General features: G+C 31.4%; 2 protein-coding genes across 5 annotated transcripts in view; one reads left to right on the top strand and one right to left on the bottom strand.

The window, feature by feature from the left end:
• The window catches only part of LOC111624170 (heterogeneous nuclear ribonucleoprotein 87F-like), an 88,323-nt gene extending 77,855 nt beyond the window's left edge, over nucleotides 1–10,468 (top strand). Inside the window, exons 9-11 of one of the 3 annotated variants that reach the window (XR_002756529.1) lie at nucleotides 1,136–1,175; nucleotides 9,117–9,255; nucleotides 10,003–10,127. Coding sequence is in view for 1 of the 3 variants with exons in the window: in XM_023366977.1 (XP_023222745.1) it covers nucleotides 1,136–1,140 (5 nt within the window). In the remaining 2 variants the exon portion in view is untranslated. Of the gene's footprint in view, nucleotides 1–1,135; nucleotides 1,176–9,116; nucleotides 9,256–10,002 lie in introns of all 3 variants that reach the window. The other 2 variants (XR_002756530.1, XM_023366977.1) reach the window with 2 other exon arrangements.
• Nucleotides 10,469–18,959: 8,491 nt separating this feature from the next.
• LOC111624201 lies at nucleotides 18,960–21,823 on the bottom strand. Of its 2 annotated transcripts, none has more exons than XM_023367010.1 (4): nucleotides 21,569–21,823; nucleotides 19,774–19,959; nucleotides 19,348–19,684; nucleotides 18,960–19,270 (listed from the first exon to the last, which is right to left on the bottom strand). In XM_023367010.1, the coding sequence occupies exons 1-4, from the start codon at nucleotides 21,721–21,723 to the stop codon at nucleotides 19,103–19,105; spliced, it is 846 nt and encodes a 281-aa protein (XP_023222778.1). In that variant the 5' UTR covers nucleotides 21,724–21,823; the 3' UTR covers nucleotides 18,960–19,102. The 2 variants fall into 2 exon arrangements, with proteins under 2 accessions (XP_023222778.1, XP_023222777.1); XM_023367009.1 differs by having other exon boundaries at nucleotides 19,348–19,705; nucleotides 21,569–21,822.
• Between the last annotated feature and the right edge of the window lie 348 nt (nucleotides 21,824–22,171).

Here is a 22,171-nt window from a genome sequence, read left to right as displayed (position 1 = left end):
ATTTTATAAAAGTTCTCCAGACTTAGTTTGTGATATTAACACTATTAAATTGTATATAAGCATGTTATTATTTAAGCAGTTAATAAGAATACTTACTTCTGAAATGAAGAAGAAGCTTTTATCTAATACCAAGCTGAAAATGTGGGATTGACTGTTACTTTCTGTTTCATTTTTTAAAGAAAATTGTTTTTAGGACACTCACATTTAACATTTTAGGATAAATAAATAAAATTGCAGAGGAAGTTATCTAAATACAAATTTAATCGGATCTGAAAGGTTAGAATAGCCATAGTCCTGATCTTCTAAAAAAAATTATTTTCATAGAATATTTGAGGTGAGTTTTTATTAACATTACTTTTTTATTGTAAGCCAATAAAATCATAAGTGAATTAATTATAGATTTTTATCATCAACTCATCAACTGTAATTATTTTATAGCTTTGTTAGTATAGTATTATATCCAAAAATTTTACTTAACTAAAAATTAATTATTAGCTTAGAAATATTGAATGCAATTTGTTTCATTTTAAATAAAAAAAAATTGCAAAAGCTGTTAAATATTGGAAATAATTACGTAAAATTTATAAATTATATTTAAAGCTGATATATCAAATTATAAAAGCTTTTCACAAAATCTTAAATTAATTTTTATGTATTTTACACATTCCATTGAGGTATTTATTTTAGCCAAACCCTATAGTATATGGAGATTACTTCAGACAAAGTAACAACAAATATTATACTTCATAGGAACAGTCTTAGGTACTTCATAACACTTTGGTGATTTCCCAGGTAAAATAATAGATAAATTTTTATAAATAATATTACAGGTGGTCTGATATTTCCTCTTGTTCGTCATTTTGATTTTTAATGAAATTTTCAAATTAAAAATTTTACTGCATATAATTATTATGTAACTAGTGTTCTTTACATCGTTTAAATTAATAATCTTCATGTAATTTATTAAAATAAATAATAATTTGAGAATTTTGTTTTAATATTGTATTGAGTTCAATTTTATCACTTTTTCAAGACTATTAAATTAAAAGATGTTTTACTGCAGTAAAATTTTATTGAAAATTAAAATACCGAAAATTAAATCTTTTAGTCATTAATTAAATTTTTGTTATTACAGGATAGATAGGTGTAAATGATGTGTGTTAAGGAAGAAATTAGTGAGTATTGAATTTTGAATTTTTGGTGATTATAATTGCTGCTAATATACATTATATATAATTTAGTATAATATTAATTTATATATATATATATATTTTAATTTATTTATTTTAACTTACTAATATTTTAGAAATAATGTCTTATCCATTCTCCACAGTGGCTTTATTTCATGGGCAAGTTCTGATTTAATAGTTTTTCACTGTGGTTTTTTTTTTTTTCAATGAATACAATGTCTTATGATAGATTGGTTTGTTTGCAATTATAACTCCATCATACTTGTAGTATATTTTATGTTTTATATGACTATCTGAGAAGAGTATTTGTATTAATAGTATGGTCTCTGGTGTGTAGTAGTTTCTGTGCAAACTTTTGAATATATTTTCTATTTGGTTATATCAATGTATTAGTAATCAATTTCTGTTAAAAGCTTGTGACTTGATGTGATGTGTTGTATAGTCACATGCATAATGTGGCATTTTCTACAAGTGTTTTCTGTGACTATTGTATCTTTTAGGATGTATGTTTTGTAGTTTCTTGTATTTATGATCTGGTCTTATATGGCAATTATAAACTCATTTGTCTCCCCAAAGAGTCACCATGAGTCAGCCATCAGTTCAATGCAATTTTGTCAATGTGATTCTGTCAGAGATCATTGGGATACCTACCATGGAGCTCCTCCTTAAGACTTCCCGATGGTATCTGTGCATTTTGAGTGTTGTTTTAGATTCAGGTTAGTATTGTGTAAGTTTAACAGTACTGTTTTTGTCTTCAAGAGTTAAAGCTTTGTGTAATTGTGATGTTTCTTTTTATCTATAGAAAAACTTACAGTATCTGTATTTATTTGTAGTGCAGATTTAAAATATCTGAGAGGTCTTGTCCTTCTTTATAATGAAGAATCATTCTCTCTATAGATGATTTAGAATTTATTTGTAGTGTTTTGTTAATGCTATTCATGTTTTCGTTTAGAGATATTTTAGTTGTGTTGGGTGTCCATTATCCAAGTGGAACATGTGTGTTTTGCATCCAGTTATGTTGTTAGTATCAAGTTTAATCTGATGTTGTATTCTTTTTTAGTCTTCTTTAGTATTTTATATTTTCATGTTTTGAGTTTGGCCTATTGAAATCCTAAATGTTTGTAGACTTCACTTTATTCATAGATTCAATGTTGTTTTCCCTTTCCAAGTAAACAGTAGAAAATTACCTCTTCATGATTCCTGTTTCTCTGTGAAGTGTCCTGCATTTGTCTAGACCAAACTCCATTTGAATGTCTGTGGAGTAAATGTATGTAACATCTAATAGGTGATTTAGCTGTATTTATGTGGATGCATAGTTTTATAAAATGTGTGCAAAATGAGATAATATGTAGTATATTTGCTGTTGTTTAACCTGTTGGGAGTGGACTTAATGAGTACCTGGAAAATTCTTCATTTTGTGTCATGAATACTGAGGTGTGATGTTCTCCAATGTTTTCATTGTGTTTTCTAAAAATGTAATGAGTGTAGGATGTATTTTATATACGTGTAGTGTTTGCAATAACTATGTGTATGGGATACTGTCTAATGCCTTCCTGTTAATCAATGTATGTCACTATTAGATTTCTATGTTGTGGAATGATCAAATCTATGAGTAACTGTTCTTTTCATTCAATGTGGTTTCTACAAAATTCTTTTACTTGCTTTGTGTTATGTGATTGGTCTGTATTGTGTTAAGGTCTATAGTGTCGTCGTTTTATGTATGCGATGCCAAGTAAGAAATTTTGGCAGGTCTTGTGGATTGTTGATTGTATGTGTAAAATGTTTGGCTAGTTCTTTGTGCAGAGATGTAAATTTTTTACTTTTTCAGCTGTTACATATAACAGAGGGAAAGTATGGCAATCAGTCAAATAATCATCCCCTACGATTTTTACATTTTTGTTCTTATGATACCATTAAACATCAAGAAATGCAAAAAAAAAATTGGGGGTAATTTCTGTATGTATGGAAGTTAGTGTGTGTGTGAGTGGTACGATTTTATTCACCCTCTTTGAAACTTAATAACTCCTGCACTTTTTATCAAAAATTTCTGAAATTTTGCAGAGAGGTTTGTTTATTAGGAGGATTTATGCTATTAAATTTGGGTGATTAAAGGTTGAGGGGTGGGGAGATAAAGGGGGTAGTGTGTATCTCCAGTAGGATTGCATTTAATGACTATTTTACTCATTATTAGCATTTACAATCTTTTATAAAACTCATCTGTACCCTCAAAATTAAGCTTTTTTATATATCAATACAAAAAAACCTTTTTAATATTCTAGTATGAACAAATTTAAGCAAAACGAACGTTTTCAACAATAAACTTGGTCTTCATCAGGCTAATGGCCAGTATAAAATTTATAAACACTGTTCAAATTTCTGGTTTTGAATTTTATACTGGCCATTAGCCTGATGAAGATCAAGTTTATGATCAAAAACATTTGTTTTGTTTAAATTTGTTCATACTGGATATTAAAAAGGTTTATTTTGTGTTGATTTATCTTCCCAGGAGTTGTGCGAGAGGTGCTTTTTTATATATATTTTTAACTATTATAAAATGACAGTTTTTTAAATAAAATAAAACAGATGGCTCTACAAAATTTTAAATGTTGCCAGGAAAGTTGAGCAACTTGTTAGCTTATTTGTACTAAAATTGTGAATGTTGTCTGCACCAGATATATGCTCTTTGTATTGCATGTTATCTTCATCTTTACATGTGACTGGATTGGACCAATGAACAGACCTCTTTGATTTGTGAATTATTTAAGTTAGATTACAAATATTTGAATTTTTGATTAAAATAAACTGAAATTAGTTTTTGGCATGCCATTGTGTGGTGGGTTTGATATGTAGTTGCCTGTAGAAAAGTCATTAATCTATATCTATACTACTATATAAAGAGTTAACGTATTTTTCGTTTGTGACCACTAACCATGAAAACTACTGAACCAATCGTTACCAAACTTTAACTGTAGCATCTTTATGATCCCTGGAATGTTTACCATTAATCAAACCTATAGATTTTTTATTAATTAAATAAAAATGCAACAGAGTTTTGTCTGTCTATTTCTCTCTCTCTTCACTAGATGGCGACACACGCTGTCTGTAAGAAAAGTCTGTTATTGAAGTTTACTATTATATTTGAAGAACTGACATTAAATTATAATTAGTTAATTAGCAAAATCTTCGAGGAATTAAAAAAGTGACGTCATCACGCTAGATGGCCGTATGTGTACAGTACTTATGGCGGGTTTTCGAATCGTTTCTGCAGGTAATTGTACAAAATATTCGAAATAGTTATTGGTGAATATTTTTGAGATTGATTGATAAATAATGCCGAGAGCTGCAAGAGCACGAATAGGAAGAAACAGTTCATAATTGTAGACGATGTGAATCTACACTTCTACAGCAAAGACTGGAAGGGCAACGAATGCGTGTAGCAAGGAATTTTTTAGGTTTCACATCAATATAACTTATTCAGAAGTTTTATGATTTTATTTTTTTATATTTTGCAATACTCTACTGCAATACTACACATTGATCACTCAAAAATAATTAATGAACAATTAGTTCAAATTTTCTAAGTTCTATATGTATATAAGAGCAGGCAGGCCGCGACGGGGATGCTAGTAATTTATAATAATTGAATAATTTATTTTGTTGTTTTCATAATATATAGGCATTGTATCATTCAGTCTTTGTAATTTGTCTTCTAGTTTTTGTTTGAGAGTGTCAGTTTCTGTACATGCATATTGTGTTCATGCTGTGTGTGAGTTTTAATTTTCTTAATATCTTTTAAGTTTGGTATTATGTTGTTTTAAATGTACTGTCAGCCTGTCTAATTGTTATCTAATGTTATATGTGTTTCTAGTTGTTTTTGTCTGGCAGACTTATGATTTGTCTGTGTTTTGATTGTAATTTAAGTCTATGGTATGTAGCTACAGTGACTGCGTCAGAATACACTAAAGTGTGTCTTAATGTGTTGAATCTGCTTGAACATATTTTGTTAATATGTTTGAGTGTTTCTTGAAATAAATTTGCCTGTCAATTAATTCTCTGTTTGTAGTGTTACTAGTTTGTAATACATTAGAGCGTCGTTTATCCGAAAGTTGATCAACCAAAATGTTCGTTAACCAAAAACGTTTGTCTGATTGTATCATGCTGAATCGAACGTTTTTGATACTAGGTTAACTTCCAAAATATAATTTTTTTGTTTTTATATTTTTCAATATACAGTGATACCTCAGGATACGAACGCCCCAGCATACGAAATTTTCAGGATACGACATGAAATTCGAACATAGTTTTGCTCCACGGTACGAACAAAAACTCACCATATGACGTTACATTAGTTCGCAGCGCCATTTTTTATTCACTTCTGATCATTGGTCTCAGTCCACGTGTTTGCTTCATCGTGGAAGGATCTCGCTCGATAAAGGAAATCTTGAGGTATTATCAGAAAGTGACTGATTTTATTGAAAAGAAACATCCCAAAAAGATTCACAATGGCCGTATTGCTGCTCGGAGTAATGACATTTGCCTAAGTAATTTTAGAAACATTTTAAAAAGTAGGCAAAGCCAAACCTCTTTGGATAGATATTTTACCAAGCAACCTCTATCCAGTGAAAGTGTTAGTGGAAGTGAAGGAAAGAAAGCAAAAAGCAGTGAATAAAAAAAAATATGAAACAGAAAAGTTAAAAAATTTGTGTCAAGTTATTTTTAAGTTATTGTTACATTATGTTATGTAAGTTAAGTTTTTGTATCATTTCCCTTCTCCCTCTCCTCCGCCACCAGTTTACACCTCCACCGTCGTCTATCCTCAAAGGTAAAGTGCAAATAAAACTACATTTTTTAAAATCAATTATTATTCTGTTATGGTTATTTATACATTTACAACTACGAAACGCGTTTTTCAGTGTTTTCCTTACTATAGTTATTATTATTTTTTAATGTACTACTTAGCTTTAATTTGAATGTGTTTTTCCTGTTGGAACGAATTATTTAGTTTTACATGTAATCGTATGGGAAAAAATGATTCACCTTACGACATTTTCACGATACGATCTCAGTTTTGGAACGGATTAATTTCGTATCCCGAGGTAACACTGTATTTATTTTGTTTGTACAAAATAAAGAAATAATTTTTAACACAATTAAAATAATAATTGTGGCTATTGTATCAATAGCCACAATTATTATTTTAAAAAATTTACTTTAGGCTTAACCTTTCAGCAGTGGAATAGTCAGGTATGGTGCTATCCCAAAGTAGTGGAGAATATACCTGGGAAATTTTCAAAGTATTTTTTCACGCGTTTTTTTCTCATTACCATTTTGGAAAAAGATTTTGTAAACAGTTATGTCTAGTAAAGAAAAAGTCTTTTTTTTTTATTATTACATAATTCATTTTTTATGTGCATTTTTTTCACGGTAGTTTTTGGTGATACCCCCAAAAGAATTTTACATACATATATGTCCTTCACCTTGGACATATATATATATATATATATATATATACGATCCTCATTGCTGAGTGGTTAACATCGACAAAAATTGAATGCGAAGTGACACACGACGGAGAAAAATTTAAACCTGGGATGGGTTAATATATTTATTCGTGTATTAGTATTTTTGTTAATACATGTTATGCTGTGTATGTTTTTATGTGACTGTCATTGAAATCCTGTGAATGGGTGTCTAGTCTTCTGTGTGTTTTGTCTTTATGTATTTCTTAGATCACTAGGTGTGCAACTCATGCATTGTTTATGGAATCTGATTGTTGTATATAATTGTTCCTTTTTTATCAATAATTCTTTGCTCTGTAATAGTAAGATTTAGGTGTTTTAGTGGAATTTATGATTCAGTGTCTATCTCTTGCTGTCATATGTTTCAAGTTTTGTAATAGGTATGGGTGGTGAATTCCTTAATTTCTTGAGGCCACTTCCTCTGTTGGTGTGGTCAGTGGTTGAACTTCCACTGTTGCATGTTGACTGGGATGATGTGTTTTGTCTATTGTGTATGAGGTGGCAAATGTATCTTTTTAATTTTATTTTTGATAAAGAAACATTTATTTGTGAGACTTAATTATCTGTTAGTGATTTATAATAATTTTTTATAACTGATACTGATAATGATTTTTAAATAATTGCGAATCTGAAAATTATTACTTAATCAATAGAGATGATGTGCTGAAGTGTATTTTTCCATTATTAAATGTGTTTAAAGTTTTTTGATTTCAGTTTGTTAATATCTTTAATAATAATAAACTATATGTTGTTGAAGACTTCTTTTATTTTCAAAACATCATCTTCATATCAAAAAATATTATTTTTCAGCTTTAGCATTAGAATGAATATTATGAAGTTAAATTTTAATTTTAGCAAAATATAATCTCATTTTATTAAAGAACTATTAAAACTTCATAAATATAAATTTGATAAATATATAAAAATAGATTCACAATAAACCTTTGAGTGACCAGTAAAATATTTATTTGATAAATATACATAACACAGAATGTGCAGGAGGAGTATTTAAATAAAATTGCATTAATTTCAGTTTATTTTAATCAAAATTCAAATATTTGCAATCTAATATCTTTTTACTGTAACTAGAAAATCCTTATGGAGCATTGCAAGAGAATATGGCATTTTCCAATATTACATTAACATATTTTGTAATAGCTATCTCAGTTAAAACTGTTGCATAAAAACTGATCGCCGCATTATCAAAATTTTTAACACTGGCATTATTGGAGTCATACAAAGTTGTTTTCTCTCATTCCTATTTTTTCTGGCCATGGACTTTGTCAAGCAAAAGATATTCAACTGAATTGATTCAGTCATTCACTGGAAGAAGCAACTCAACTCAGACTTTTGGACACTTTTGCAGATGACAGTATAGCATTATTAGCTGAGAAAACAGGCACTCAAGAAATGATAACTAGATTGGAGAAAACATTTAGGAGAATTGGGTTACAATAAATAGCAAAGTATCCAAAATTGTGCAAGTTGAAATAAGCAGGATAATATACAGATAATCCTTGGAATTGGTCTATTGAAAACATTCAGTTACTTATCTAAATGCTATAATATCTTTCAAAGGTGGCAAATTCAAAGCAGATGTTATTCATAGGAATGAATGTAATTAATTCAAACCCATCATCAGTAGACAGTACAACAAAAATCTGGCACTATCAAACTGCTGTCCTGTCAATGGTAAATTATTGGAAGTACACAAAGTAAATAACAAAAATTAAACATGTTTCATTAGAGATGTGTATGCAGAAACTTTAAAATCAGTTAGTGACCACATTACAAACAATAAAATTCTACAAAGATGAGGATCAAAGATTAGAAGACATTGTAATAGAATGAAAAATATATTGGCTAGCATATGCTACACTTACCAGATCATAGATATCCTAAGACTGCATTACAATGACTACCTTCTGATTAGAAAAAGAAGGAAAAGTCTTGGTAAAATATATTTAAAGACTTTTGAATATCAGTATTAAGTGGGGTGATACAGATTATCATAAAAGACCAAAGAATGGAAAACTCTTCTTGTTGTGCAAAGTACTTGGTGCATGGACAGACCTGGCCCACCAGTGGCCAAGTGGTCTTCATTCCCTGAACACTGGGAGTTAGGTCATGGGTTTGCACCTCGCTCGGACAGGCTGGCCACTTGGAGTTTCCTGGGTTTTTTGGTAACACACAAATAGGAGCCAGTTCCCCTTAAAAAGACCTCCCAGAAGGCATCTCCCCTAGGCAGATCACCCAAGTGTTGTGTTGCCATAACTAAACAAACAAACATGGACAGACCTAATACTTCATATCAATCTAACATCTAATAATCAATTGAATAATCTATTACTTTTAGCCTTTAATGTTGTTTTACTCTAAGTATATAAAATTAATTAATCTAATACAGTGGTGCCTCGTATAACGGATGCTGCGAACAACAGACTTTCTGTTTGGCTGTTACGTGACTCGAGCAATGGACTGGCTGCGAACAATGGACTTTTCGTTCGGCAGTAACATGAGGCGAACAACTGACTTTCTGTGAACAGGTGCGAATGATGTTTCCACTCTTTTGCCATTGCCAATGACAATCTGCTATTTTTATAATAGTATTATTAGAATATATTATTAGTATATCTGAAGTACGGAGCTCCCGTTGGGATTTGGCTTGCTCCCTTGTTTATTACGTACATCACCTCAGTGTAGGATATTTACATTTATTCAAGTGCAAATCATGGCTTCTAAAAAACAGAAAGATGATTTCAATTGAAACAAAGCAAGAAATCATTAGAAGGAGTGAAAGTTGACAAAAACTTCCTTGTCAAATGGGGAGAGGTTCAGGAGTTTATCAACACTCATTATCCAAACAGAGCTGAGGCCAACAGGATCAATGATTTCTACAATGACATTCTCTTCTTCAACACCTGTTGGTTGTTGAAGAAGAGAGAGAAACAGACTACCTTGGACATATTTTTCAAGAAGCCTGCTGTCAAAAAATTAATATTCATAATTAAAATATGTTTTATTAATTTAATATAGTATTAATTACAATTGCAAACCACACTGATTGGAAGAATTGAATTTTCTATCAAATTTGTGGTATGTTTAATCTGTTTTTGTTGATAAATTGATGAAACAGATATTTTAATATATTATAGATATTTATCAGCATACTTTTAAAAATTTATAAATATGTAATGAAAACCTATTTCAATTAAATATATAGGCTAAATGTGTCTATATATGTGTATACGTATTTGTATATATATATATATTTTTTTTTTTTTTAATTGCAGCGTATCAGAAAACTTCAGCTCTAATAAAGAAAAGCAGAAGCCTGCATTTTGAATGTTAAAAAATTGCCATAATAATGTAGATCTCATGATTTTAAAATGAGAGAGAGATTTGAGAGGAAAAAATATCAAAAGTAAGAAACTTGTGTTTTTTGTAAAATACAAATATAGTAACTGATTTTTAAGATTACTATTTCACACTTTCAATAATTTAGTAATGGTAATACCATAAATCAGGGATGTCCAGCCAATGGGCCGCACTGCCCGCCCACTTAATATTTTTATGCGGCCCACTGCACCCTAAATATTTTTAGGTGTGTTTTCATTTATTTTGGTAAAGTACGTGTAAAAGTTATTATCGTTTCACTGGATACACTTTTATCTAGAGAACTGTAATTCATATGGGATAGAACATACTGTTGTGAACAATTCTTTTTGTGCATTAAAAACATCTAAACTGCTAAAAAAATAAGTTGAGTGATTCCCATTTAACTAACATTCTTAGAATTAAGACTAGTATCATAAAAGCAGATACTACAACCCATAAAGCAGCAACCCTGCCATAAATAATTTCAAAAGTCATTTTTACAATATTTCAAACCAGTATTTAATAAGATATATTTTCTTAGATATTCATATCTTTTACTTTGTAATGGAGCTGGAGAAATCATTTGAAATTGCTTTAAAAGTAAGTAAAAATTTTAATACTTTGAGATATACAAAATGTTAGCTACAAATATTAGAGTAATTTTATCTATCATTTTTTCTTATTTAAGATTATACTTAAAATACTGTATTGTGAATCATTTTTCAAAAGTTAAATAATTATTTCTGTAATATAATTGTTATGTGTAAATATTAGAACTAAAATAAGAACTAGAATAATCTTCTAAAGCTTGATATATGATCTGTTTAGTGTGCCTTCTGTATCAGAATTTTAATCTTGATTTCAGTCAACATTATAATTGGAGATGAAGAAATTTATTAAAAGTGTGTGTGTGTGTTGGCGAGTTATAATTTATCAGTGTATAACAGTGATAAATTATAACAAAGCCAGTGCTTTAATAGAATTTTCACTGTAGTATGATTAATTCAAATCTTTAATGTTTTTATAGTAGATCTAGAAAATAATATACTTAAGAAATAAAATAGTTACTGTTAAGTAGCATTCATTTCACATTTATAATTGAGAGAAATCAAGAATATTTTTAAAAGAATTGTGTCAAAAAAAATTATATTACATATCCTGCTTATTGTTTTTATTCCGTAATTTTTCTTAATTATACTTTTATTTATATTAGATGATGATTCAGTTCAAAAATATCAAGTATCAAATGTCATGTATTTATATGTAAGTAGATTATTTATGAACAGTTTAAATTCAATAATATGTTTACAACAAACTTTGCTAATTTCTGGTCTTTTAATAAGATAGTAATAAAATCATTTATTTTTGTTTTCTTTTACAGGAACAATCGAAATATATGATTTCTCTAAATGTATAATAATGTAAATAAGAAATTTTTAAACTTTTTATTCTGTATTAAAACTATCTGTAATAAAAGTGATTTTTTAAATATAATAAAATGTTGTTATGTAATTAGTGATGGTTACTTATTCATTCACTTTTAATTTTTACAATAGTCTATAGATACTGTGGACATAAACTTTATACTGAAGAATTAAGAGAGAGGTATTGGAATTACAAAAACTTTTAATAAAATCTGAGTATATAAATTAAATCTGATACTGAAATTAAGCATTCTTTAGTTCGTACATTATTGCGATCGAGGTTGCTTTTTTGAACAGTCTTAATTAAATTAGATTACTTTCCTGACTGTTATAGAATTTGACAGAACACCGTATTTTCCCCGATGTTAAATTTTGATCGCCCCTCGCACTTTTTTTTTCTCGACATTGGCTCTTAAGGAATCCAAAATTTATAATACGGTAACCCCTTGTTATATCAGACTTGTCGGGAGACAATGAAAAAGCGCGATATAACAGAGTACTAAAAACTCTGAGCTTATACTAAACAGATTATACATCCTATGGAATCTCTATTTTTTCATCAGCAAGCGTTTGATATAAAATAAACTTAGTTTTGCAACGCTGAATTTTATTCGTGGGTTATATCGTTTTAAATGACATTTACATAAACATCGATACCACGAACGCCCATTTAGCAGTATTGTTTTTTAACATTGACATTTAAAGACAAATACTGTCGATATAAAAACAAAATATAAGTTGCGATTTTATTACACAGTACTATAATTGTATGTTCCTTGTACAGTACAATATTTCATAATAAATTGCTTATTAAAAAATTAGTGTAATTTATATCTTTCAATATAAATTATAAATACAGTAATTGAGAATTTAAAAATTACATATTGAACATATAATAGAACATCAAAGCTTATAAAATTACAGTAAAAATTTTCTAAAAAGCAAAATAAAGTTACTACTGCATTAAAAGTTTAGAACTTTAAATATTCAATAATACCGAAATATATCTTTTTCTTGCCCATTACGCCATAAAAATTTGAATTTACGGGAACTTGTAAAGGAAGAGACAGTACTTAAAAAACCAATAAACAAACAAGTTTTAATATCAAAAGGAAACATGCATGATAATTGATCTGTCCACCTGTTTTGCTTATTTAGCTCTTGATGAATTTTTTGTTTCACCTGCAGTTATAGTTTCAAGGACAATGATAGGAATAAAATACCGTATTTCGTTGCAAAACGAAATTCAATGGCAATTGCTATTTAAAATTTATTGACTCGAGTTCTTTTGAAATTGGGGAACAAAAAAAAACCGCTATATATATGTCTTTCAAAATTGTGTGTTGGAGCATGTTTTTGTATAGTATCTCAGAACAGGCAGGGTTATTCCTCGTTGATGATATTAAATTTTGATGGTTAATGGTCGAGAGGATGTGGAAATACAGGAATCTTGTCTATCTCGAGTGGGGACTATTATTGTTGTTGGCATTTACAATTTTTAGAAATATTGTTTCTACCTGAAAAATAAGCCTTTTTTACCTTTTTATAAGATTTTTAATAAAAATAATAGCAGATGGGGCCACAGACAATTTTAACTTTGTGCTAATGTGTCGGTGTTTTTAAAACGAATTTTTGTTGGAGATTTTTATCGTAATTCAACAAAATACCCGTTATTACTGAAATTTTATACTCTATAATAGTATAATGAAAATTATCGAACTTCCTAGTGGTCTCCTTAATCTCTTGTTCGAGTGTCGTGAAACTCCGGCATGTCCATGTCAGTTTTTTACCACGTAATTAAAAATAACTAGTTGCTAAAATACGAAACATTTTAGGAACTACTTTAGTAAAATGTTAATAATTCTAAATTAGAAATATAAAATTAAATCAGAATTAAATTAAAAATATAAAGGAAGATTAAATTTAACAATAATTTAAATCATCCGATATTTATCATAATTAACGATTTTCGTCGGCAGTAAAATTCTTATACCATGAAAAAATTTATTTTACTCTATTTTCAATTACAGAAATTTCACATTTCTGAGAACAATCATCGGGGTCAAACTGCATATTATAGGGACAGGCCAATGACAATGGGTAAGAAATAGGGTTTGTCTAAGGGGGATCCCGCAAATTTTTTAAAAGTTCACTTTTTTCTTATTTTGTGTTAAGGTTGAGGAAATTTTGCAAATATAAAGTATAATTAATTCATAAACTGTCAGAATAATTTTAAGCCCTCATATTTTTAAAATTTTTGCTCGTTATGGCATGTCACAGATTGTTAATAATCAATATGTAGCCTATTTGTGGCAGGACTGCGAAAATTCTTTGTCAGAACCTGTAATATCTTGAATAATTGTGCCGATGCTGTCTTAATTTTTAACCATATCCAATAACTGCATTGTGCCAGATTGGACAAGGATACCAACGAGTATTAAGATTTTCTTCATAAACCTGATTATTAAAGCCAAACGAAGTGCCGAATTATCGAGCTATAAGCTAGCTTCCGCTATTAAAGAAGCCCAGGTAGACAAATCAATAATACTAGATAGCAAAAGAAATACTGCAACGTATCTCGAAAACGAGTTAGGAATGATCGGAGTATCGACCATCTTTGCTTTTTAAAATCTTATTATACAAGTTTACAATAATATTTTCTATTATGTTTTTATTTAGAAAGTGAAAATTGCCTTCTAACTTAGAAGTTTGATCTAAGTTCATTTTTTTTCTTTAAATTTTCAACTCAATTCAAAGGGGTTTTTTTGTAAGCAGTTTCCAACAAACTTTAATAATAATTTTCCATTTGTGAAAATTTCAATGTAATTCAAATAATTCATATTTTACATAACATTATTATTAATTTGGAGGTTGCAGGACGTATTAAATTATTAAAAATGAAAAATAATTATATCGTATTTATTTTATATCTTAAAAATAGTTACAGTAATTAAATCCCGGGAAATGAGAAACCCTAGTAAGAAAAGTTACCCATTCTCGAGTTTTTGAATGAATATACAAAATAAGGTTAATTTGTTGCTAGAGTGTTCGTTTCTAGTTTCGTTTCGACAATTTACTAGTGCAAAAATATTGAGAAATACATTCCTTGTCTTATACAGATCGACGTCCATGACCACAGTTATGCAATATTTATATGACTGCTTGCTTAAAATTGATCAATGAAAAAAAATTAGTATCTACAAATCAATTTAACGTATCGTTCGATTTTTAATATAGACTTGTACAGTGACCATCTTTAATCTTACGCGGAGAGTCATTTCTTCATGTGCCCGTGTTATACTTCAAATATGACAATACTACTATATCTGAAAACAAATATGAAATAAAAATTTTATTTAACGACTTGGAAATACTTAAATTTAGAGACGTTATTTTCGCTAAATAGGAGATGATATCACGACTTTTAATCTCTCATAAATCAAAATGAATGTTTCAGAATGGGTCCTGTTATTTCGACAAGGAGCTGTTTGTGTTAAGGACTACATACTTAAGGCTGCTATACACCATGGGTTAATTCTCAAAGGAGTAACCATGCATGCCTGATTTTTAATCATTCCTGGAAATGTGTGGGGGAAAATTTAACAGTTTCGGCAAATTCTACCGACCACCTGAGTAGAAACGCCCGTATTCATCAGGTTAATCCTCAAAGGAGTAATCATGCATGCCTGACCTTTATAGTTTATGGGGTACAATTTAACAGCTTCGCTGACCACCTCAGTAGAATCGAAAAACCATTTGATTTTCCTGCGGTGTGTCAGACTGAGTAGACCCACCAAAACGTGTGTGCCGTCGTATATCGTTCAGTAGTTAGAACAATGTCACGTGAAGATTTGGAGGAATTTTTAAAAATTTACGAGAGCGAACCATGCCTTTGGCATATTAAAAATAAAGAATACTACAATAGACGCAAGAAAGAAGCTGCTTATCTCCGTTTAATCGAAAAACTAAAAGAAATGGAACCAAAGGCCGATAAAGAAAGCGTTATAAAAAAATAAACAATATCAGAAGCGCATACAGAAAAGAAATGAAAAAAGTTAAAGCATCAATCAAATCGGGAGCAGGAACTGATGAGATATACGTACCAAAGTTGTGGTACTTCAAATTGTTAAGGTAAGCTTAAATTTTTAATAATAAAATAAGACGAAAAATTAAGCATTTTATTTAGTTCTTTGTATTTTAAATGGCCGACTGACTGACTGATTGACAATGACGTAGCGAACATAACTGGTTCCCGAGGTACGACACTATATTTGCGACCCCCTCCCTCGCCCCCTCCCCTCCAGAAACAAAACTTGTTTGTCTTGGAGACCATTTGGTACCCCTCTGCGAGTGGCTACCGGGGGACGTGCCCTTCTTCCCCGCTCTAGCTACACCTCTATTGAGAGCTTTTCTTCGTTTGTGGGCAATAAAAAATTCTGAAGTTCCGCAAGGACAGGCAGTCTCGAAGGAATAACCCATCCGAATGTCTGATCCTCTGCTTGTTAGCTGAGCTAGTCCAATTACTGAATTTTACACCAGACGTAGATGTGTCCAGGCGCAGGTCTAGGTTTTTTAGGGCCTAGGGCTTATTGAAGTTCAATTTTTACCAAACTTAACCTAACCTATTAACTATAACCGAGCGGTCAACTTCTCTCTGGGGGACCCGGAATTGAATCGGACTGGTCGAAAGATCCCCAGGAATTTTTCGGGGAGTGGTCCGTTCCGTATCTCGGGCCTCGTCCCTCACCACCCGGTCGCCTCATTGTGAGCCTGGCCGAACCCATAATGGACTTGCTAAAAGAGCCCACTTAGTGTCCACAGGGCGGAGAGTTATAAAAAAAACTATTAACAATTTTTTACTATACGATAAGCGTTCTTTGTTAATGAAAAAGTATAAAAAAATGTGATAATTCAATTTTTGTGGGCCCAGGGCTTAATCCTTATTAGTCCCTATGTAGATCCACCCCTGGATGTGATCAGAAAACTGAAAACGATCTACAATGTTGAGATTCAGTTTACTTAATTATAAGACAAATACGTTTATTTCTGTCTCTTAATAAGCAGAGGATAAATGAGCAACATTAACTTGTTTAGAATGTATCGTACAGTACAGTACATAGAAGTATAGCTAGGACATCGCGCGTTTTGTCGTGTCGCGGTCGAATTGAGGCGGAACCGGAAAGAAAACGATGCTTGGATTTTTTAGGTACAGGAAAGAAAACGATGCTTGGATTTTTTAGGTACAGAAAGGTGAACCATGTTTTGTGATGACTTCGGTATAAAATAGCAGTTTTTCTATCAGACAACGTTAAATTTATTTATTCATTTTTGGCTCTCTGCCGTATACAAATAAAACGATTGTCTTTTTAGCCATACTCATCGTAGGTTCGATCAGACCTACAATGAGAACCGACCGGATATGGAAGGACGGGGCCCAATATATCCGAGATGGACCGCCCATAAAAATTCCAGGAGTTTTTCGATCCTGGATCCTCAGACGGGCCCAAAGCGGTAGCAACGAGTTCCAAATTGGAGTTTTTGAACTAGATTCCCCTCCCAGAGAAATACTTTCCGCATATTCTGAGCCAGTGGCGTAGCTACATATTCAGCGCCCTGGAACAAGTAGAATCAGTGCGCCCCTTGTTCCTCGGAAGAGGTCTCGCGAAATTTGTTTTGTACATTTAATTTAAAAACATATATCTAATTATTTCGATTTATTATAAATTGTTATTAAGTAAAGTTTTAACCTTACTTAATAATTTATTTGAGATTCGAGGCATTTCTATAATAAGATATTCAATTAATAAATATATAATAATACCATATTATCATCTATATAAATAAAAATGTAAATGTTCGTTTGTTCAAAATCTTAAATCTTCGAAAGTTCTTCACCGATTGCTTTGAAATTTTGAAACAACGTTGCATTCGAATACGTACGTGTTTTTATATTATATAGATGTCTAAATTCCTCCCCCCGGATTAGAGGAACAGAATTAAGGCTGACCGTGAAGAACTCGGCTTCTATTATACTATTTTAGATGCGGTTTTTTGCGTTTTAATACGGTTCGTCAAGAGAATGTACACTAAGAAGGGATTTTTCGAAATTTCCCCCCGCGGGGAGTGTTATACATTTATAATAGATACATTTTGAGCCACAGCAATGTGTGGCTGGGTAGAGCTAGTATAAAAATAAAACAAAATAATTCTTTAAGTACGGAGTACCTAATAATAATTATCACACAGTATCACAGTATATAAACTGTATTGACAAAATGTATGCAAGTTTAGTTTCATAACAAATACATAATAATACATAAAAAAACTTCAATATTGTTGTTTTCTCGTTTTCGTTTGCAAATCGGTCAATCGCTTTCTCCAGATCAAGTTGACAAGATATTGTTTTTTCAATTAATAAGGCCAAAGAAGACAGTGTTGTGACACGCTGCTTAAATAATTTTTTATTAATTTTAGTTTTGAAAATCTTCGTTCTGCTGTGGCTGTTGTCGCCAGTAAAGTTTTAAAAAATGAGGCATGCTGCAATAATGTCGGAAAACCTACTTGAGGCTGCGGTGTGAATTAATTTCTTTATTAAAAGTAAAGTTTGACAACTTCGCGTGTAGAAGTAATTTCGTTTACCCGAGTATAAAAACACATTTTAAATCGAAGCAATTGAGGTCCAAAACTAGGCGAAATGTCGGAAGGATGTGCCCAGAGCCGGCCCTACCATAGGGCGAACGGAGCAGCTGCTCCAGGCGCTAAGTCCTAGAGGGTGCCTCAGTGGTAAAGAAAATTAAAGGAAAAAATATTTTTTTTCACTTTTCGATATTCTAATTGCAAGCGTGTGGCCAGTATCCGAATGGCCTTATCTGTTAATTTAAGACGCGAGTGGGTCGAGTCCGTGGGTGGGGTTCCACCCCAGGGCGCCATAATAGGATCTCGCTCGCTCCATAAACTTGCCTCGGGCCGGCACTGGATGTGCCGATTGTAGAAGTTCTGATTCTTCCAGAATATTTTTATCAGATGACTTCACAAGATATGCAAGTGATAAGAACTTTAAAAGTGTACAAAATTGTCCAACGGATTCAAATCTAATAGTTAATTAATTAATTATTAAATGCAAACATTTTTTTACAAATGTTTTACAAATTTTTATTTCGCCCTTTCTAACTTGGCGCCCCCATGATTCGTGCGCCCGGAGCAATTTGCTCCAACTGCTCCACGATAGCTACGCCTCTGATTGTCCAACAGAAAAGTAAACTATCTTATTTGCAAATCTTTTCAAAATAGACAGTTTGATCGGGCCCTTCAAAAACCCGGGGGCTCTAGACATTTGTCTCATTTGTCTATGTGATGGTCCGGCTCTGTATACGAGTATATTTATTCTGTGTATATGCATGAAAGACATGAACAAGATTCAAGCTTGAGAATAGAAAAAGATACGCGTTTACTCAATTGATTTTTATTTTCTAATCATATATATTATGATTAGACATCAATTATCATCATTTAAATGAAAAATATAAATAATTTTGTTGGTGGATAAATTTTGAAATTCTTTTCTTGTTTTAATAGTCAAGACTTAGTCAGTTTATTGTTGAATGTATTCGGGAAGAGATGCTTGTATATTGAGGATTCCATCACTAGAAAATTTTTTATCCAATTTGTCGGCAGAAATTCCTTCAGGAAGATTTGTTTCATATTTGAATGCCTTCTTGATATTTCTAGTTCCGTCTTTTTTATTTTGTGCTGCTAATATCTATAAAAAAAGAAAATTTTTGTCATTTTTGAGTTATACTTGATGGACAAACATCAAATATTTTCTGTCTTTCCTACCACTAAGCGATTGTTTTCAACATTAACAAAGATTTCTTCTGGTGCATATTCTCGAAGATCTATTTTTAGATCTAAACGATTTCCTCTAGAATTATTTTGAACTAATGGATCTTCTGCCAGTCTCCACGGTAAAGTATCTCGATTAAATAGCTGTCTGTCTTCAGTGCAAGGGTAATTGATTCCGGTAGGAAGTTTATTTGTGATAAACCCTGATTCAGAAATCATGCGTTCTACATCATTTTTCATTCGATTCATATCTTCTTCCATTCTTTTTCTTTCGTCTTCTATTTGTTGTTCAATTTGATCGAATTCTCGCTGAATTGAGCTACTGTCGCTTCTGAATGAATCATATGTAATGCTGTAGCGTTTGTAAATTAGTTTTAATGTGAATAACAACAACATTCATTTGCGATCTAAACAGATTACCGTTTATCACCCCTAATGGGCACACTTGGACTACGAGATGACGATCTCTCAATTGTGTCCTGTGTAAATGAATTCATCTCCCTCTTCATTCTTTCCATTTCTGTGCGTAATCGTCTCATGTCGTTTTTTATACTTTCGATTTCTTCTCCGACTTGGTTATATTCTCCAGACAGCATGTTTGTTGTTCTATAAACAAATAAATAACAATAAAGAATAAAGTTCATATATATATAGTATATATAATTTACAAGATTTCTACCGAGAGATGATCACTCTGTTATGTACGATAGTCTTACAATAGTATCTCATTTTGCTATTAGAGGCAGCTAACACAAAGATCTTGGTAGTAATTCTACTGCAACGATCTTGGTAGTAATTCTAGCCTACATGTATTGTAACAAATTTTTGAATCACTTTAAAACATGCATGAAACAGTAACATGTACCAATAAGCAATTCTCCATTGGGTTTGTAGTCCAGAGAGAAATCAGCTAGGTATGTTTATCCTAAGCATTCCTAAACATTGCTGTCCAGCATTACTGAGCAGTAGATAATTGAACAAAGCAAAAGAAAAAGCGCTGTTGAAATATAAAATAAAGTGGCAGTTGACTATACCTACATATACCTATTCCGTGCAGTTTTTGTTGGAAAAAATTCGTACAATTTAGACGTCACAAGTGATGATATAAATGCAATTGTGTAAAGTAGTAGCTATTCCTAGATGGGATACTTCCATTTCTTCAGATCGGGGGATATAAAAGATAGTGTGACTAAACCAGTGAATGATCCAGTCATTTGCTAGTCTAGTCACCAGTGGCGTACCGTGGGTGTCAGCCGCCTGGGGCGGAGGAAAATTTCGGCCCCCTTATTTAGATATTTCAATTTAAAAGACCAAAATTGAGTTTTTTTCACAGAACAAGCAATGAAAAATTCGGTGATATTGCAGCGACCTGTTTAAAACAGTTCTATTGGATATTAGTGGTGTATATGAACGCGAATGAGTCGTACAGGCAAAAACAAAACAAAAAAAAAAAAAGGTCAACTGTCAACAGGTTTCGCAGGAACTCCTCGGATGAAAAAGTTACTATTTCACCCGGCGAGCCGATTCCCGGACTGTCCGGACGATAGCACTATCGTAGGCGCGATGCAAGTATAGATTAGGATGTTTCAAAATTTTACAAGATATTCTTATTATTTATTGTGAAATTTTGTCGCTCCTAAAAAGTGCCGCCCCCTACTGTACGCCACTGCGAAAGAATAGAAGGCAAAATTTGTCCCGGTATTATATTAAAAATTGGCCTTTTAAAATAAACTTAATTCAATTAAAGAAATTAATACTACGTAATTAGGTTAATTTGAATATAATATAATCAATTACAATATAAAAATAATTACAACGGGCTTTTCTTTTTTGCCTACCAGTGGCAGAGTGGATAAAGCCACCAAACATTAGTTGGTTGTAGGTGCGCACCACGCCAGCGGTCTGGCTACGTAAACTTTTCCGGATTTTCTTCGTTTGTAAACAGGGAGACATCACCCTCCGCAAAATGCCCGCGAGTCGCGTTGCTATATACAAACAATAACAAGATTAATTCTTTGTGCCTCTATGTCCTTAAATATGTCAATCTTTCTGGTATTTGCCAAAATTACTAGATGGCCAGTCCGACTCTATTAGAAGAGAAAAATTCCCTTTATCCCATTTCAAATCGCACCCTGTGTATTCATTGGATTTTAAAACCGCATCAATTCATGATCTTTTGTATTATATATTATAAAGTTTTCCTTTATATTAATACCTTTCATATTGCAATCTTCTTCGAGCTTGGTCCGATACAGCCATGAAATGCTCCTCCATCACTTGTTCGATTCTGTCCATCTCTTCTTTCAGTCTTCTTATAGTGGACTCCATTTCTCTTTCCACCTGTTTGAAATTTTCATTAAATGAATCCATATCTACGTATATCTTTCCTCCTGAAGTTTTTTTTTGACAAATTTTGGAAAGGTTAGTCTAACAATATTTTATTCGACCATTGTTTTGAAATAATACAAATGTCATTACTAATTACTGCTAGATAATTTTTATTCGATTGATTGAAAAAGCTTGAAATTTTTGAAACAGTCAGAGGAAAAAAACCTATAAGATTTCAATATATTTAAATATATGCAATGAAAACTATATTTCTAGTTTGTTTTATTGGGCTGCAATTTGAAAATTGTAGACCTATGAAATCCGAATGTCGTCCGTCTCTTCCTGTTAGCAATAGTCATACTCGTCGTCTAACTAGTTCACAGGAAAATTTTTTAATTGGATTAACGAGACTTCCAGTTTGCATTGGAAGTTCATATAATATAGTTAATCGGGGCCTCCTGTCCCTAATGTTTCCATGTCTGATCTTAAC

Source organism: Centruroides sculpturatus, unplaced genomic scaffold, assembly GCF_000671375.1.
Source record: "Centruroides sculpturatus isolate CEXI.00-Female unplaced genomic scaffold, Cexi_2.0 scaffold70, whole genome shotgun sequence".
Taxonomy (NCBI): domain Eukaryota; kingdom Metazoa; phylum Arthropoda; class Arachnida; order Scorpiones; family Buthidae; genus Centruroides; species Centruroides sculpturatus.
Note: the sequence above shows the minus strand (reverse complement) of the source record. Positions and strands in the feature narration are given on the sequence as shown.

Bases quoted from the DNA above. Each gene is read 5' to 3' on its own strand.
- LOC111624201 (XM_023367009.1), bottom strand. From the start codon at position 21,723: ATGGATTCATTTAATGAAAATTTCAAACAGGTGGAAAGAGAAATGGAG. The intron at 19,706-19,773 runs GTAATCTGTTTA...CAAACGCTACAG, and splicing joins CCCATTAGGGGTGATAAACG to CATTACATATGATTCATTCA. The intron at 19,271-19,347 runs GTAGGAAAGACA...CTTTTTTTATAG, and splicing joins TTGAAAACAATCGCTTAGTG to ATATTAGCAGCACAAAATAA.